The sequence below is a fragment of the Pituophis catenifer genome, unplaced genomic scaffold, assembly GCF_029215685.1.
Source record: "Pituophis catenifer annectens isolate HBS135680 unplaced genomic scaffold, rPitCat1.0.hap2 SCAF_2, whole genome shotgun sequence".
In the NCBI taxonomy this organism is placed as follows: domain Eukaryota; kingdom Metazoa; phylum Chordata; class Lepidosauria; order Squamata; family Colubridae; genus Pituophis; species Pituophis catenifer.
In genome coordinates, this window is record NW_027256882.1 from 40,568,015 (window position 1) to 40,587,014 (window position 19,000).

At 42.4% G+C, this 19,000-nt stretch overlaps 1 protein-coding gene across 1 annotated transcript in view; it reads right to left on the bottom strand.

The window, feature by feature from the left end:
• Positions 1–19,000, bottom strand: part of GNL1 (G protein nucleolar 1 (putative)) — a 36,775-nt gene that overhangs the window by 7,767 nt on the left and 10,008 nt on the right. Inside the window, exons 2-9 of the mRNA XM_070933469.1 lie at positions 18,049–18,217; positions 16,411–16,547; positions 14,793–14,944; positions 12,345–12,416; positions 9,136–9,334; positions 6,747–6,842; positions 5,502–5,699; positions 3,014–3,192 (exon numbers count right to left, since the gene is read on the bottom strand). Coding sequence (XP_070789570.1) covers positions 3,014–3,192; positions 5,502–5,699; positions 6,747–6,842; positions 9,136–9,334; positions 12,345–12,416; positions 14,793–14,944; positions 16,411–16,547; positions 18,049–18,217 — 1,202 coding nt within the window. The remainder of the gene's footprint in view (positions 1–3,013; positions 3,193–5,501; positions 5,700–6,746; positions 6,843–9,135; positions 9,335–12,344; positions 12,417–14,792; positions 14,945–16,410; positions 16,548–18,048; positions 18,218–19,000) is intronic.

Here is a 19,000-nt window from a genome sequence, read left to right on the forward strand (position 1 = left end):
TTGGCAAAAACAGGAAGCGCGGGGCGGGGTTTTGGGAGGCCAAAAATGGCTGTATTTGGTGTGTAAGACGCATCAATATTTTCACCCTCTTTTGGGGGGGGAGTGTGTCTTATACTCCAAAAGGTACGGTATGTCCATCACTCAGATCTAGATCAACAATATAAATGAGCTTTTTCAGATTCAACATCCTCTCAATTATTTTTCCTTAGTTCTCAGTCAAGGAGTTAAGACAGTGGTTCTCAACCTGTGGGTCGCGACCCCTTTGGGGGTTGAATGACCCTTTCACAGGGGTCGCCTAAGACCATCGGAAAACACATATTTTCAATGGTTTTAGGAATAATTTTATGGTTGGGAGTCACCACAACATGAGGAGCTGCATTAAAGGGTCGTGGCATTAGGAAGGTTGAGAACCACTGAGTTAAGAGAAGCACAGTTGCTCTCTCTCTCTCTCTCAGGCCAATTCACTTCACAGGGTTGTTGTTGAGGAGAAAATAGGAGGAGGAAAGTGCATTAAATCTGTTCACCGCCTTAAGTCATTTGTAAAAATAATAAAGGTGGGATACAAACAAACAAACAAAATTGCCTTCAATTTTGTTTTCATCAAATGCTACACTAGCATCGGAATCGCAAGCAAACTTTTCAGTTAACAAACTAGGGCTGCACAGCCCTTCAGTGGCAATTCAAGAAAAGTGCTTCAAAGCTCATAAAAATATCAGCAAAGCAACCGTCTGCAAATTATTTGCCGCAATCGTGCCTTTAAAGGATTGAAGATAGAGGGGAGCTGGACAAGCCTGAAAAAAGACATAGTGGCTTGACATAGTTGCAGATAAGTGATAAGACCACACCTAGAGTACTGCATTCAGTTTTGGTCACCACACTATAAAAAAGATGTTGAGACTCTAGAAAGAATGCAGAGAAGGGCAATTAACAAGAGCCTGTAGTACAGTGGACTAAAGCACTGTTATCATTAATTGCTGCTTGCAATTACTGCAAGTTCAAATCTCACCAGGCTCAAGGTTGACTCAGCCTTCCATCCTTTCAAAGGTAGGTTAAATGAGGACCCAGATTGTGGGGGCAATAAGCTGACTTTGTATAAATATACAAAAGTATGAAGGCTATTGCTTAACGCATTGTAAGCCGCCCTGAGTCTCCGGCATATAAATTAAAGTAAAAAAAAAAAAAATTAAAAAAAATAAGCATGATTAGGGGACTGGAGGTTAAAACATACAATGAACGGTTGCAGGAACTGGGCATGGCTAGTCTAGTGAAGAGAAGGACCAGGGGAGACATGATAGCACTGTTCCAGTATTTGAGGGGCTGACACAGAGAGGAAGGGGTCAACCTATTTTCCAAAGCACCTGAAGACCAGACAAGAAATAATGGATGGAAACTGATCAAGGAGAGATTCAACCTGGAAATAAGGAGAAATTTTCTGATAGTGCGACCAATCAACCAGTGCCTTGGTAAGGCCACACTTGAAATACTGCATCCAGTTTCGGTCACCACGATATAAAAAAGGATGTTGAGAATGTAGAAAGAGAGCAACAAGAGAAGAGCAACAAAGATGATTAGGGGGCTGGTGGCTAAAACATGCAATGAACCGTTGCAGGAATTGGATGTGTCTAGTTTAATGAAAAGAAGGACTAGGGATGATATGATAGCAGTGTTCCAATATTTGAGGGGCTGACACAAATAAGAGGGTGTCAATCTAGTCTCCAAAGCATTTGAAGGCAGCACAAGAAGCAATAGATTGAAACTAATCAAGGAGAGAATTAACCTACAACTAAGGAGAAATTTCCTAACGGTAAGAACAATCAACCAATGGAACAGCTTTGCCTTCAGAAGTTGTGGGAGCTTCATCACTGGAAGCTTTCAAGAAGAGACTGAACTGCCATCTGTCAGGAATGGTGTAGGGTCTCCTGCTTGGGCAGGGGGTTGGACTAGATGACCTACAAGGTCCCTTCCAACTCTGTTAATCTGTTAAACTTCTGTTTGTGCCTCTGCAAATGTCAACACCTCTTTTTTGGCATCAAATCTGACTTTTCCACAGTTGGACCGGAGATAAGATCAGTCAGCAATACTCTCTACCAGAATTGGCTGAGTGATCGAAGGATGTATGAACTCACAGTTATAATACCTGCATGTGAAGAAAGCTGGGGGAAATGACCACTGAAGTAAAGACAAGGATAGAGAAAGCTCGAACAGCATTCTTCAAAATGAAAAAGGTCTAAGCCTAAGATTGAAAATCAGGCTTGTCAGATGTTTCATCTTTTCTATCCTCCTCTACGGAGTAGAGAGTTGGTCTCTGACAGAAATCCACTTCAACAGACTAGAAGCATTTGAAATGTGTATTTAGCTGGGTTGACAAAATCAGAAATGAGGTGGTGATAAGCCATCTGGGAAAGCCAAGGGAAATCATCAAAACCATTAAAAAGCGAAAGTTAGAATATTTTGGACATGTGATGCGATACCTGGAAAAATACGCCATCCTTCACTCAATCCTCCAGGGAAAGATTGAAAGCAAATGAGGTCCAGCCAGAAGAAGAACATCATGGCTTCATAATCTAAGGGACTGGTTTGGACAAAACTCAGCAGCACTTTTTCGTGCGGCTGTTGATAAAAATAGGATCGCCAACATGATCACCAACATCCAATAACGGATATGGCACAAGAAGAAGAAGAATGTGAAGAAACCCTGGGAGAAATCACTTAAAATTCTTACTATCTTGCATGAGTTGGAAGAAAATTCAGCTCAAGGTTGGGTTGGAGAAACTCCTTTCTAGAGACTAGAGAGGTCCTACTGCACAGAAAAACAGAAAAATAGTCCAACTATTTACAGTATAAGGAAATTTCCTATGTTTAATCCTTTATGCGCCTACTCACAAGCTTTCAAGTTCCCACAGCATTGGAGTTTGACAGAAACACAATTCACATTTATATTCAACTATAACCCAAGTGCTATTCATGCTGGATAGGAGACCATTGCTGACTTTTTCCCTTTTCCAACTCTTACCTGCTGTTTCCTGTCAACAAGAGATGGGAAGATGAGCCCTGGACAATCACACAACTTGACCGTGGGTGTAAGGAAGTAGGTCTGGAAGTACTTAGTATGACCGGGAGTGCGGGAGACGCTCACCACTTTGCGTCCTACCAGCCCATTAATGAGGGAAGACTTGCCCACGTTAGGAAAGCCTGTAGGGAGGTGGAAAGGGAAGGACAAAATCAAAATGGCTCCCATCATCATCATCATCATCACCACCACCATTAATCAAAACTGTTGCCATGAAAGATTTGCTACTTGGGGGACCCTCCAGTTCTTCCACAAAACAAAATGTTGGGCCAGATAGTCTACCTCAACTTCCTTGCTTATTTATTATAACGAATTGATATAGCATAAATCCGCTTCTCTCTTTTTCTCAGCCTGCGTGGCACAATTTCCATCTATACTGGGGGTCAGCAACCCGTGGCTCTGGAGCCGCATGTGGCTCTTTTATCCCTCTGCTGTGGCTTCCTGTTGCTGGTCAGCTCCACAGTTGATAGGGCTTTTGGTTAGGACAGGTAGAGGAAAAACAATGCTGCGCTAGGAGGGGACTCTATGGTGGCGGAACCGGACTTTCAGTCAGCAGAGGAAAAAGGACGCCGCGCTAGGAGGAGACTATGATGGGGGAACTGGACATTTGGCCAGTTCCAGAATTGAATGGGGGCTTCCGGTTAGGACCTTTGTGGCTCTTTGAGTGTTTAAGGTTGCCGACCCCTGATCTATACCAACTAAACCAGGAATCCCTCGGCTAGTCATACCTTAAAGTTCCCAAGTTTGGAGACTCCTGAACTAAACCATTGCCAAGTTACCTTTTCATCCATTCAAAACCTTAGCCAAGAACAAAGGACAGTAGCTATATTTAGCACCTCTAATCAGCAATTTATAATGCTTTACTGCATTCCAGGTTTTTAGCTGTTATTAAAGAAAACTTGGATTTAATGGACTGTTCCAAGGAAGAAGTGCCTATTCATCCCAAATGTCCATTAAATTTGAGACTATGAAATTAAAATCAATCCGCATAACAATGTCATGACACAAATTATGCAAAATAGTAATGTGGGTCAGCCTGCTTGATTTGCATCCGGAAGCCATGACGTAAATCAATGTCATTTGCATCATGATGCAATGCTGCAAATTATGCAAAATAGGGAAAATAAGAAATATAGCTTTTTTCTTTTATATATTTGCTGAACGTCTTGACTGGACTACTTTAAGTGCCATAAACATGTCTATTACAGTATTTCAGAGGTGGGGTAATGTCTAGACAGAAATTCTGTCCACCATAACTGAAATCTCCTAAATAGGAGTCCATTAAATTGAGGGTTTGCTACCCTACTGTCTGATCTCACCTTTCCTTGTGAGGGGCTCAGGGTGGTTATCCTCATAACTATTCTATGAAATTAATTAGGTCAACAGAGAAAGCGGGCTGCAACTTTTAGTGAAGAGATCCCTGAACAAGAGAGAACTTGAACTCAAAATCCCACCAAGAGATACCCAACACTTTAGCCAGTTCCTTAAGCTGCCATTCAAAATTGGTTTACTTTGAAATAACCCCTGTGAATTCAGTAGGCACAGGAGGTAGTTCTCAACTTACAACAGATCATTCAATTGCCATTCAAAGTTATGGCACACTTTTAAAAAGCTACTTACGACCCTTTCCTAAAATAATTGTCATTACCATTCCTGCATCACGTGATCACATTCTGGATATTCAACAACCAACTTGCACTTATGACTGGTTACAGCATCTGTGGAGACTCTTAATCATCCAAGTCATGGCTGTCCCAAAGGTGCTTTTTTCAAGAGGCAACTGGACTTTCTTGTTTTTCTTTGAAGACGTTTCCCTTCTCATCCAAGAAGCTTCTTCAGCTCTGACTGGATTCCAAATCCTTCCATTCCATTCTTCAGTCAGAGCTGAAGAAGCTTCTTGGATGAGAAGGGAAACTTCTTCAAAGAAAACCAAGGAAGTCCAGTTGCCTCTTGAAAAAAGCACCTTTGGGATTGGTTACAGTGTTCTGCACTCATATGAACATGATGTACAATTTTTTTTTTGGTCATTTCCTGGCCAGAAAATGCAAAAACACCATTGGATATGCTGGATTTGTTTAATGACCACATGGTTGATTTATGTGATTCAATTAACAACCGTGGTGAGTTGCTTTATGACCATCGTAAAAACAGTCAAACTTCAAGCCTGGTCAGATGGTGCTTCAATTTACAACCACAACAACATACAACCAAAATTCCAGGCTCCATTGCGGTCAGAAGCAGTGGGACTACCTACCTTTCCAAATATTACCTATCCTATCAGTAATACACCACTAACTTTGGTTTTGTATGCAAATCTGGACTTGTAGTCCATGTCCTCCTTTGGCACCTGGGAAGCAATTCCGCCAAGACTCCTCCTCAAAAGTAGTCCCGCTAACTCTGTCCTGCTGAGTGACTTTGAGGGCAGACTCACCTACGCAGCCAATTGTCAAGATTCCGTCTTTGTAGAGTTCCTGGGAGATTCCACCACCCTCCATAGCTACATCTGTCTGATGCTCCACCAGCACGGTCATACTTCGGTCATCTTCCTCATCTTCCTCAGAGTCATCCAGCAGCAGGCCAGCGCCGGCAGCATCCCGCTCAATCTTCTCCTTCCAGCTACTCAAGTCCACTGTTAAAAAGAGTGGAAATTACGATAATAGCAGAAATAGCCAGCTACTTAAGTGTAGTGGAGGTGAAAGTGCTGGATTAAAACCCCAGGAGACAGTGAGTTCCAGTCCTGCTTTGGGCCTGAAGCCAGCTGGTTGGCCATTGTCCTTGTCTATCACACCAACCCACCTCGTAAGGGACCTGCTCTGTGCGGTGCCTTGAATTGTGCAAATACTGAGAGAAGGGGAAATAGAAATCTAGAAACCTAGAAACCTAGATATAAAATAAAATAATAAAATAAAATAATAAAATAAAATAAAATAAAATAATAAAATAAAATAATTAAATTAAATTAAAATAAAATATAATATAAAATAATAAAATAAAATAAAATAATAAAATAAAATAAAATAAAATAAAATAAAATAAAATAAAATAAAATAAAATAAAATAAAATAAAATAAAAAATAAAATAAAATAAAATAAAATAAAATAAAATAAAATAAAATAAAATAAAATAAAAAAGAGTCAGTTTGTTTTTTGTTGCTGGCCTAGAAACCAGGAGGCTGTAAATTCTAGCCCTACCTTAGGCGTGAAAGCTGGCTGGGCCAGTCACTCCCTTTCAGCCCAACTTATCTCAAAGGGCTGTTGCTATGAGGAAAATAGGAGGAGGAAGGAGTATTGGGTATCTTCCTCACCTTCAGCTATTTATAAAAATTATAAAGTGGTAAAAAAATACAATTAAAATGGGCGATTTGCTGCTTAATATATATGTGTCAAATTAAATGGAGGAAATCGGAACGCACGTCTGTGACCTTGTTGAAACCAATTTACTCCAAATTTAGTGACAAGACTGGGGATTGTTTCTGAGTATATGAGCTAAGCCAGAGCTTATTCTTCAGTCAACTGAACCAAAGTGGCTGGGTTTCAAGGAAAAGAAAATGGCTTATTTGCACCCTCAACTTCTGACACTTTTCTTTGCTAGCCTGAAAGTGAACCATCCTGGCGCTGACTTCTAGGAGAATCCCAAGTCAAAACAGGCCAGGCCCAAATGTGAGAGCAGTCACACCTTTGCCAGCTGTGATAGTCTCGCAGGAGCTCAGGAGCTGATTGGGGCCCATAGCTGTGCTCCAGCCCTTTCGACGCTTCCGACGTTTTTTAAACACTGCAAGGAGAAAGAAAGGCAGAAGGTTCCAGGTTGAGATTCGAAGCCAAAAGTTTAGATAATATCTGGGACATGTGAAGTAGTGGATAGGGGAGGAATCAAGGCCACAAACCACCCAGGGTTTCTGGGAGTTGGGGGGGGGGCATATAAGTGTAACAAACTATTGACTGCCCTCTGTCAGAAATGGTGTAGGGTCTCCTGCTTGGGTGGGCAGTTGGACAAGATGATCTACAAGGTCCCTTCCAACTCTGTTAACCTGTTAAAATGATCTTGATATTGTTTACATTGTTGGCTGCCCAGTTATTTTGAATACTGACCAGAACGTAGAGAGGTCCAAAATATCCCAATGAACCCAGTTGCTTTTCCCCCACATCGATGATTAAACATATTGGCATTGTCAGGACGTAGCACTTCCCTGACCCTGACTGGTCGAAGAGAGAAACTACTTAGAAATTGTTGTGGCCCGTCAGCGGCCTGTGCAGCTAGTAGCTGATTCCGACAGCGGGGAGGCTGGTGTGGTGCTGCGCCAGCAGCCTGTGCAGCTGGCACTCAAGTCGGACAATGAGGAGGCTGGAGAAGATGTGGTGCCAGAGGCGGGGATTCAGCCAGGGCCTTCAGAACCTCCAGAAGCTCCCATAAGTGAAGAGGAAGAAGAGGAGGAGCCTCTTCTCAATGCATGGGCACGCAGAGCTGCCAAAAGGCAGGAGTGGCTCCTCAGGAGGAGGTCTCCTCGAGAGTAAGGCTTGGGGCTAATTGGCCACTCCCTTAGCCTATTTAAGGAAGGACGACGACTGAGGCAATTTGCAGGGAACAACTTCGTTCACTCTTCTTCGCGTCCGGATCTTAGTTCTCTTATCAGTTTCCTGCAAATTGCTTCTGGGCTTTCTGCCAACCATAGTAAGATTATGATTATTTATTCTTTGAATTCTTGTAGGCTGTTAAGAAAGTTAATTAACAGTCTTTGTTTGAAAAAGACTGATTTAATTTAGTAAACTAAGGTTTGTACAGACTTTGTGTGTGCTGCGTTCTTTGGGGTCCGTAGCTGGGGCAGAACAGAAATCTCGAGATGCGGTTAAAGAAACATTCCAGAAAAAGTTGAAGCCAACCTACTGCAATGTACAGGGAGTCCTCAATTTATAAGCATAATTGAGCCCGGAATTATGATCATAAGTCATGCCAATTGTAAAGGGAATCACCATATCATTGGGCCCAATTTTATAACTTTTTTTTCTTCTTCTTCTTCATTTTTTTTTTTTTTTTTTTTTTTGCAATTAAGCAAACATGGTAGTTGATAAGCAAACCTGTTGTACTTAACGGGCACTTTTTGCCAAAAACAGGAAGTAAATGCTGATTTCTGACCCCCCAAAAATTGTTACAAATCACAGTAATGTGACTGTGGAATGTTGCAAACAGCCATAAATGCGAGCTAATTGCCAACTGTCCAAAATGCAATCATGTGCCTGATGGGGGAGGGTGGGGGGGGGTAGCTGTCCAAACTTTGAAATTGAGTCATTAGTAACTCTGAGGAGGTCTGTTGTAACTTATAGCAGTCGCTAAGCAATCTGTCATAAGTTGAGGACTACCTGTATGATTGCAAAGAAGGCATCCTGAATATTTCATGTGGGTATCAGGAGTCATTTGGACTCAAGGGAGTTCATTGTTTTTAAGGACCAAACTAACAAACACCTCAGATTTGGCCAATGGCCCAAGGACCTTTTCTACACACTTTGGCCTACAACCTTCCTCTTATAACAAAAAGAAAAAAAAAACCCCACCATTATAGCTAGTCCTCGACTTATGACCGCAATTGAGCCCCAAATTTCTGTTGTTAAGTGAATTTTGCCCCATTTTACGACATTTTTTGCCGCGGTTGTTAAGCAAATCACTGCGGTTGATAACTTCGTAACACAGTTGTTAAGTGAATCTGGCTTCCCCACCGATTTTGCTTGTCAAAAGGTCGCCAGAGGGGATCACACGACCTCGGGAAACGGCAACGGTCATAAGGATGAAGCAATTGCCAAGCTTCTGAACTTCGATCACACAATCATGAGGATGCTACAAAGGTTGTAAGAGTGGAAAATGGCCATAATTCACTTTTTTCAGTGCCGCTGTAACTTTGAACGGTCACTAAATGAACTGTTGTAAGTCGAGGACTACCTATATAATTCTGCTATTTCTCTCACAGCATACAGTGCTATGCTAAGCCTGTGACAGCTCAACCAATGCAGAACTACACTGAACTGGAACATCCACTAATAGCTATGAAAATATATGAATATATTTCAGAAAATACCTGCACTGGGATCTTGGTCTTGCTGTGGGTAAGAGGTGAAACAGATCACGTGGATCTCAGGGAACCGACTCTTGAAATAATACTTCCAGGCCACCACCAGGGCTGGTGGGGCCAGATCAATCTTATTCAGTACCAAGATGAGGTTTCTCTTCATCTGCTTGGTGACAAACTCATAGAGGGCCGGGGAGAAGTTGATGACCTGAACAAGAAAGATTTGAAAAAAAGGGAAAAGGTATAATGGGGAGATTTAGAAAAACAGGCCATCATCCTGATTTCAGTTTTCTAGAAAGGATTTTTTTTTTTTTTGGTCTTTTAATGACCCCGTAATCCCTTACATCGGGATGGAGTCGGGGCAACTGAAAGGAGCTGAGTGTTTACTGGCTGGATGCCCTTCCTGTCACCAATGCAGAGTTCGCAGCCTCCTGATCGTAAGGTAAGAGCTCCACCTCTAGGCCACTGCACCACTCAATTTTCTAGAAAGGATGGTTTGCTTAAATTGCTATGACAGGAAACGGAAAATGGATTTACAGAAATATAGACTCATCTCTGTTGGCCTTCCTTTCTTTCCAAACATTAATGAATACAGGTAGTCCTCGACTTACAACAGTTCATTTCGTGACCGTTTGAAGTTACAACAACACTGGAAAAAGCCACTTACGACCGTTTTTTCACACTTACAACCGTTGCAGCATTCCCCCATGGCCGTGTGATCAAAATCTGGATGCTTGGCAACTGACTCATATTTATGACAGTTGCAGTGACCCAGGATCATACGATCCCCTTTTGCAACCTTCTGACAAGCCAATGGTGGGAAGCCAGATTCACTCAACAACTGTGCTACTAACTTAACAGCTGCAGTGATTCACTTAACAACGGTGACAAGAGAGGTTGTAAAAAGGGGGCAAAATTCACTTAACTGTCTCACTTAAGCAATGTGAATTTTGGGCTCTATTGTGGTTGTAAGTCGAGGATTACTTGTATGGGACAGCTAAAGTAGATGTTACGGTATGCCTTTTCCCCTTTCTAAAGGTATGAAGGGACAATGCCCCGGGATCTGCACACATCTGCATTTGGTTCTCTAGGCACAGCCTGGACTTATGGAAAATTAGAATCCCATATGTGGGACGCGGTGGCTCAGATGCTGAGCTTGTTGATCGAAAGGCCGGCAGTTCAGCGGTTCGAATCCCTAGTGCCACGTAACGGGGTGAGCTCCCGTTACTTGTCCCAGCTTCTGCCAACCTAGCAGTTTGAAAGCACATAAAAAATGCAAGTAGAAAAATAGGGACCCCCTTTGGTGGGAAGGTAACAGCGTTCCGTGCGCCTTTGGCATTAGTCATGCCGGCCACATGACCAGAGAGACAGCGCTGGCTTTTCGGCTTTGAAACGGAGATGAGCACCGCTCTCTAGAGTCGGGAACAATTAGCACATATGTGCGAGGGGAACCTTTACCTTTTTATGTTAACATGAACACGAATGTGGCTCTTTAGAAGTAGTTAGTAATTTAAATCTATGTTTCTCTAAAACAGTGCCTGGAAACAGTGGTTTCATTTTTCTTTTGGCCTCAATTAGGCCTTTATTCTTTTTACAAATGATTCAAGGTAGTAAATGTATCCAACATACCGTCCTCCTCCTATTTTCCCCAGAACAACAACCCTATGAGGCTGAAAGAGAGTGACTGGCCCAAGATCACCAGCTGGCTTTTGTGATACAAAGATGGGACTTGAATTTATGGTCTCCCACTTTCTAGTCTTGTGCCTCAACCACTGACCAGACTGGCTCTCTTCCTTAACCTTTGTTGAGACTGATTGAAGTTGCCATCCAGCAACATTTCTAAGGACAAAGATCAGCCTCCCTGGCTTTAATTTCAGCTAGACAAACCGTGACTCATTGGGGCATCAGGTCATCCTTTTTTAGATATTTCCTTTCCAGATACGTCAATGCCTTCAACAGTGGCAGAACTTCTAATGTACTAGAAAGGTTCTAAAAAATTCAGAGAGACATTCAGAGATGTTATCTGCCTCGAAAGCACTCGTATAGCACAGCAAAACATCAGGAGCTGACTGCAGGAAATATTTTATGACGTTCTGTATGATGTCACATAAAATGCTTTACGATCATTTTTATGTCACAAAATGTTTTATAAAATTTGCTGCGTTTCAAGTTATGCTCCCAGGTTTTGGATGAATTCGGTACGTCAGCCCAATTGAGATTGGAAAGGTTTTGCTCTATATGATGCACCATTTTGCCCAGTTTAATATTACAGACACAAAAGTTTTAGTAGTATATACAGTAGTGGCCAAAATTGTGGAAACCTTTTGGGAAAAGTGTACTTTTGAGGTTTGATGGCTAATAACACCACTTTTTTTTTTTTTTTTTTTTTGGAGTTTCAAGATAATCATATTCCACTGCTGGAATGGCCTGGGAATAGCCCAGACCTTAACCCAATTGAAAATCTATGGAGCCGACTAAAGAAACTTGTTAGTCAGAAGCGACCCAGCAATAAAACCCAGTTAATAGAAGCACTCGTTCAATCTTAGTTTTACATTATAACAGCTGCAGAACTAAAAGACTTGGTTCACTCCATGGGAAGACGTTGTAAGGCTTCATAATTCATGCTAAAGGTGACCCAACTGACTGACATAGTGATAATTTTAGTATATCTCATTTTGTTCTACGTGTCTCACTTTTCTTCTTTATACTATAACTGCTATTCTAATAGCAAATCCTTCATAAAAGTTATTGCATTACATTCTTGATTACATTATCTTTCCATTGATATATAATTTTATGGTACTACTCCCAAAAAAAGTGGTGTTATTAGCTGGTTTTAGAAAATATACTTTTCCCAAAAGGTTTCCACAATTTTGGCCACTACTGTAGGTAGATGTTATACCACAGGGCTAATCTCTTCTATCAGATGTCCCCATTACTGTCTACTGTCTCTTGGTGAATAAAAACATCTTCATTCCATCATTTGCAAGTGAAAGAACTCTGTCTATTAGGGCAGAGAGAAAGATCAAACATCTCCAGATCTTTAAAACCTGGATGAATAAACAGCATGTGAATTAACAACTACAGAAGAAAATTTTAAAAAGGCAAATAGAATGCCAACGTCTAATTCTTCCATGCCCCTCTATAACACCTGCTGAGCAATGTTGGGTGAATCCAAATCCACAGAAAACTGTAATAGTCATCAACAGGATTCTTACCGGGTGTCGAATGTCTGTAATAAGCAACACAATGTCTGACATCTCCAGGACACGCCATAGCTGCCTCCACGTCTAGAAAAGAAATTAGAACATTAAAAAAAAAAAAGTCTTCTGTAGAATTTATGTTCCCCCAATGAGCCAGACACAACACCCCTGACCAGACTTTGTGTTACTAATAGAAGAGAGAACATTTGTAGCTCAGGGCTGAACTGCTCTCCGAGCTTGGTTGTTTTCCTGAAGATGTTTCATTACCCAAACTAGGTAACAGTGTTAGAAGATCCCCAATCAAAGAACTATCAACTCAGACAATCAATACAACAGTAAACAACAGCCTAATCAAGGAACCATACTCTCTGTATGGACTTTCTATCTGAGACACTGCTGCCACCAAACCAAACAGTGTTACAGTTTGTTAAAATGCTCTCAATTGTGCCTCTGTAAAAAGTGGCCAGGACAGAAGGAGAAAGATGTGCTCTCCATCATCCAACGCAGGAAATGCAGACGCTAGTTTGCATGCTTCACTAAGGATGACGTGTGGAGAGACCAATTCAGATTGTTAGTTATCTGCACCCCCAGATACTTAATACTGTTGACCACCTCTACGGCTGCATCCTTGATCCTGAGTGGAGTATGACCAGGCCGGCTCTTTCTAAAATCTAATTATGTATCCTATACATAAGAAGACATTATATAGCTTTCATACAGCCCAGATTCAATGCTCGCTCAAAAGAGAAAAGGGAACAGCATTTTTCAACCCAGGCAGTGCTCTGTGTCCTGCCAAAGGACACAGAGCACCTAAGGAGCCTCTTGGGCTTTGCCATGATACCATGTCATCACTGGCAGATGGACAGCTGAAATACAGGTAGTCCTTGACTTAAGACTGGTCACTTAACAACCATTCAAAATTACAGTGGACCTCCCACCCACCCACCCACCCCCAAAAAAGATATTTACAACTCAGATTAGAAAGCCTGTTGGCTGCCTCATGTACCCCCCGACCCAGTTACCAGATGGCATTTTAGGCACTTAGCAACTGGCCTACATTTAGGGCCGTTTGCAGCATCCCACAATCATGTAATTATGATTTACAATGATTTTTACCAGAACCCGGCATATATTTCCTGTTTCCAGCAAAAAGCGCCCATTGTGGCCAATGGGTTCACTTAAGGAGCCATGTTGGCGCACTGGTTAGAATGTAGTATTGCAGGTTAACTCTGCCCACTGCCAAAAGTTCGATCTTGACTGGTTCAAGGTTGACTCAGCCTTCCATCCTTCCGAGGTCGGTAAAATGAGGACCCTGATTGTTGGAAGCAATATGCTGATTCTGTAAACTGCTTAGAGAGGGCTGTAAAAGCACTATGAAGCAGTGTATAACTCAAAGTGCTATTGCTATTAATGACTGCGCCATTCACTTAACCGCAGCATTCACCTAACAACTGCAACAACCATCATGTTCACTCTCAACAACCTCTGCAAAAAATGTCAGAAAATTGGGTTGGTGACGTGGGTACCTCAACTTATGACTGGGGTTTTTTTTTGTTTTGTTTTTTAGCGTATGGCGCGTGTTAACCAGGGATCACCGAGGTGGCTGGCTGCCTCTGTGAAAGGAATTTTTTCAGGTGGTGTTATCTTTACACACAGGATGCCTGAATGCCGGTAGGCATTCGGGGGAGGCTCCTTTCTTGTCCCTACATGGTTTATTCCCTCACGGGAATCGAGCTGCAGACCACAGCAGTGTGCAGGCCCAGCATCTTACCATGTGAGCCATCATGGCCCCCTATTTATGACTGTTACAATGTGCGACAGAAATTCCAGGGTCCGTTATAATTATTTAGTCAAGGAGTACCTGTACTCAGCCTTGCCTTGTATTCTTAGGTTTAAGGAATATATTTTTATATATATATATATATATATATATATATATATATATATATATATATATATATATATATATATATATATATATATATATATATATATATACTGTGTTTCCCCAAAAATAAGACAGTCTTATTTTTTTTTGAACCCCGAAATAAGCACTTGGTCTTATTTTTGGGGAGGTCTTATTATTGTGGGGCGTGTGGAGCAAGACGGGGTTCCTCTTGCCATCTTACCTGATTTCCAGCTCTGTCTCCCTAACCCTAAGCAGAGGAAATGGCGGGGACTGGCTGCACATGCGGTTAAATATTTTTGGAGAGGGCTTATTGGGGGGGGGCTTATTTTCAGGGGGGGCTTATTTCAACGCATGTGCTCAAAAGCCCAATTGGGCTTAATATCAGGGGATATCTTATTTTTGGGGAAACAAGGTATATTCAGGGGCCTTAAAACTTTTGGAGGTTCAAGGCATTTATTTCCTTCCCCAAAGGAGAAATCTGATCTCAAATGCATTATGGGGGCTTCAAATGGGCTGCCTGGGGGCGATGTAGCTTAGATCTTCCAAGGGCTTACCTCCAGATTGTGCTCAAAGTAACTCAACTGGTTGGGTTGGAATGTACTATAGATATTCTCAAGATATTCCCGGAAGCACTTCTCCTCTCGGGCCAACAACTGATCCTTGCTCATTTGGTAATTCCAAGGGGGACGTTTAGGAAAATCTAGTACTATTGGAAAAAGAAAAACACAAGAAGCATCAGGAAAACCTGCCAGCATCACGAAGGAAGTGAGAATAAAGTCCTAAGAGGTTACAAATATTGTGAATCAAGAAATGTACACAACCTCTTGTGTTCTTTCTTCTCTAAGAATGCATCTGAAAATCAGGCAATGCAAGTCACTTTAGAGAAGGAAGAGAAATGTCCTGACAGCAGTTCTGTGGTTGCTACAGTAATGACATTAAATTAATTTTGATTGAGAAGCAGGAAGGGACCTTATTACAAGAAGGATGACACAAGTGGTCCTCGACTTACAATTATTCACTTAGTGACTATTTGAAGTTACACAATGGCATTGGAAAAGGTTATTTATGACTATTTTTCACGCTTACGACTGTTGCAGCATCCTCGGGGGTCACTTGATCAAAATTCAGACACTTGGCAACTGGCTGGTATTTATGACGGTTGCAGTGTCCCAAGCAAAGTCAATGGGGAAGCCAGATTCACTAACCAGGTTACTAACTTAACTATAGTGATTCACTTAAACAGCCGTGGCAAAAAAGGTCGTAAAATGGATCAAAACTCACTTAACTACTGTCTTGCTTAGCAACAGAAATTTGGGGCAGAGTTGTGGTCATAAGTCAAGGACTACCTGTATTAAGAATGGGAAAATTATAAAAGACTCTTAACTTAGCATCAGTGCAAAAAACAGAATCTGATATCCAAACCAGCCCTCCCCAACTTCATGGCCTTCAGATATCTTGGTTGTCAGGGTTCCAAGTAACACCCCCAATGAAATCAAACTCCGAGGCCTGAAGTTCCTCAAAGCTAATTTTTATTAGAGATGTCATATTGGCACATCTGGGAAAACCCGAATCTGAGAGCTTCCGGGTTTTCCTCACCCAAGAGAAACTTCAAGTCCTTGCCCTTCACCCACATAAACCAATCAGGTACCCTCCAGAATAGATTATTACCTCCTCATTCTTCTCAGCACAGCTGCAGGGCACAATGGCCTTGACTTTCTAAAATAATTCTATTTTGACTACCTATCTTCTTCACTCTATACAATCCCCCCTCCCATTTTCCCACAGTAAAATTTGTGGCAGGCCTGAAGCCTGAAGGCACAAAAGTAGGAAGATGGCTTCCAAGTCTGAAATTGGGATTGGAACTCCCAATTTTTTTTTTTTCAGCCAGTAGGCCGTTTGTTGGAAAAAAAACACAGTAAGAGATTTATGCTGCGTTTAGAAACAGATGGAGGAGCAGGCCGTTTGTGCTGAACCTTCAGACTCGTGCATTTCAGGTAATTAAAAGCTCCCCATCGTAAATGGATCTCCTGCCTGAAGCAAAATCTCCAGAGACCAGGAAAGGAGTCTGTTAAGAACAAGAAATGGCAGCGGGAAGGCAGGGGGCCGAGAGAGGGAAGCCCTTCAGATTCACCCACCCATCAAGAAGCTTTTTTCTTGATCATCTTCACCTACCTGAGCCAGTCTTGTAAACATCTTCTATGTCCACCTCTGTCTCGATTTCTGGCACCGGTTCCAAGATTTTCTCCCGGGCAATTTTTTTCCTCCGCTCCACTTCCTCTCTGCTTTCCCGCTCAAAGTGCAGCCGGTATCTAATCAGTAGAGAAAATAATAATGATGGATTTAGTGGAGGGGATCATTGGGGGGTGGGGGGAAGGGGGGAAGGAGCCTGGAGGGAACTTCCATTATAACTGAGAACTAGGAAACACTGTTTAGCTCAGGATTACAAGGAGTCGCACAATCCCTTGGACATAATATTGGGCATGCTGATGCTTGAAGGAAGGACCACATTTAAACTGGACTATTAGACACCAATAACAATAAGAGGTTCAGCCTTATTAATTATGAATTTACCATAGTTTTTGGAGTATAAGACACACTCCCCCCCTCAAAAGAGGGTGGACATGTTGGTGCATCTTATACACCGAATACAGCCATTTTTGGCCTCCCGAAACACCGCACTGTGCATCCCATTTTTGCTGAGCACATTGTAAGCCGCCCTGAGTCTCCGGAGAAGGGCGGCATATAAATCAAATTAAAAAAAAAAAAAAAAAAAAGTACATTGCAATATATTGCTTTCAGACCACAAACACAAAAAGAAGCTGGATACTTCATGAGAACCGTTAAGTGACGCAATCATAAAAATACAATAAAACAAAAGTAAAATATTCAATTAAAAAAATCTAACAACGTCATGAAGTCTGATCATCACTTCAGAGATAAGTCTCAGCCAATATTTAGAAGAGATCAAGCTGATCTTTTCTGACACTGAACAATGGATGCCAGACCAGAAATCAAGCAAACAGGCCCCAAGCGTTTCATCTTTCCATAACTAGATGTTCTCTGTATATGTCAGAATGATGATTCCAGGAATTCCAACCAGCAGAACTAAGCCTGTGAAGATCTGCAAGCACAAGTAAGATAGTCCTTAACAGAGAACTTCGGATGACTGGGCATCAGGGGTGGTATTCACTTACTTTCCCTACCAGTTTGCAAACATGAGTGTGCGCACGCCCACGCATGCGCCCGGCCTTCCGTGCATGTGCTTTCCTGGCACGCGCACCTTCCGCACATGCGCCCGGCCTCAAAAATGTGCCTAAATAGGATGGCACAGAGCTGGGGCGAGTGGGCAGGCCCACCCGCTATTTCTGTTACCGGTTCAGGTGAACCGGTCCGAACCGGCTGAATACCACCTCTGCTGGGCATGTTCTGCTCCTCTCCAATTGCCTTATAGCACAGGTGTCAAACTTGCGGTGTCACATTGCCATCACGTATCGCAACGTTTTACCCAGGGGTGGGTTCTACTTACCCTTACTACTGGTTCGCATCGCGCATGTGCAGATAACTTATGACATCCGGGTCAGTGGGTGGAGCCTCCCGCGAGTTTTACTACCGGTCCGAACCGGGGGCAACCCACCACTGTTTTTACCCCTTCGCGGAGCTGGGGTGGGCGTGGCCTGTGTGTGATGCATCCGGCCCATGGGCTGCCAGTTTGACACCCCTGCCTTATAGCTAACCCTCACAATGGAGAATGGCAGACTTGGGGGAAGGTGGCCTTAAATGTTTGTTCACTCAGAAATCCCGGGTTATTACCTGTTGGGATCATAGCCCCGTTCACCTGGCTTGCGGAGCTGAGGCTGCTGGTTGAGCTTGCGAACCTGCAGAGAGAAAGACTCGCTATCCGACGTGTCTGTGTGCTCCTCGTGTCGGTCATGACTGCCACTCCGGCTGTTTGAACTTGACCTCACACCATCTTGAAAGCCTGGAAAGACAACAAAGGGAAACCCAACAAAGAAAGTTAGGCTATTTTACATGGCGATCATAATGGTTTCTTCAAGAACGATTGCATTTGGCATTAGGGTAAATTACAGGACAGGTGCAGGCTATGTAGTACACTTCAGATTTTCAAAGTCAGATCCCAATCAGTCTTAGCCAGCTTTGGTTTTGAATGCAAGCTGCACAAACCTAGTCTAATCTGCTACTTGTGCCTGTTTTTGGTGCCTCCTGTCTACATAGCCAAGGGGAATGGCTTGAAAACACTGATTGCCACTTTAATTAACTGTGTCTTCCTGTGCTATGGAAAGTCAAGATCTCTACTTGATACTATTGTGGATTTCTCAATCTCGGCAACTTTAAGACCTGTGGACTTCAACTCCCAGAATTCCATAGCCAATTGTAATTTATTGTAACTAACTGTAACTTATACCGTTTTCCACCCTTAAGAAGAAAAATAGCCACACTAGTAATAACAAATACAGCAATAAAACTATCCAAGAGGACTCAAAAATGTGCTGAGAGAGGCCAAAATGTTCTTTCTACAAGTAAGCAGCATACAAGTCCTATAAATCTTTGAGCACAGGAAATCTAGAAATTTTCTCAACCTCGGCCTCTTTTAAGATGGGTGGACTTCAACTCCCAGAATTCTCCCAGTCAGCATGCTGGCTGGCAGAATTCTGGGAACAGAAGTCCACAAATCTTAAAGCGGCTAAGGTCGAGAAACACTTGAGATGGACTAGGCTTTTCTTAGGCAGAACAGCTTCAGAAA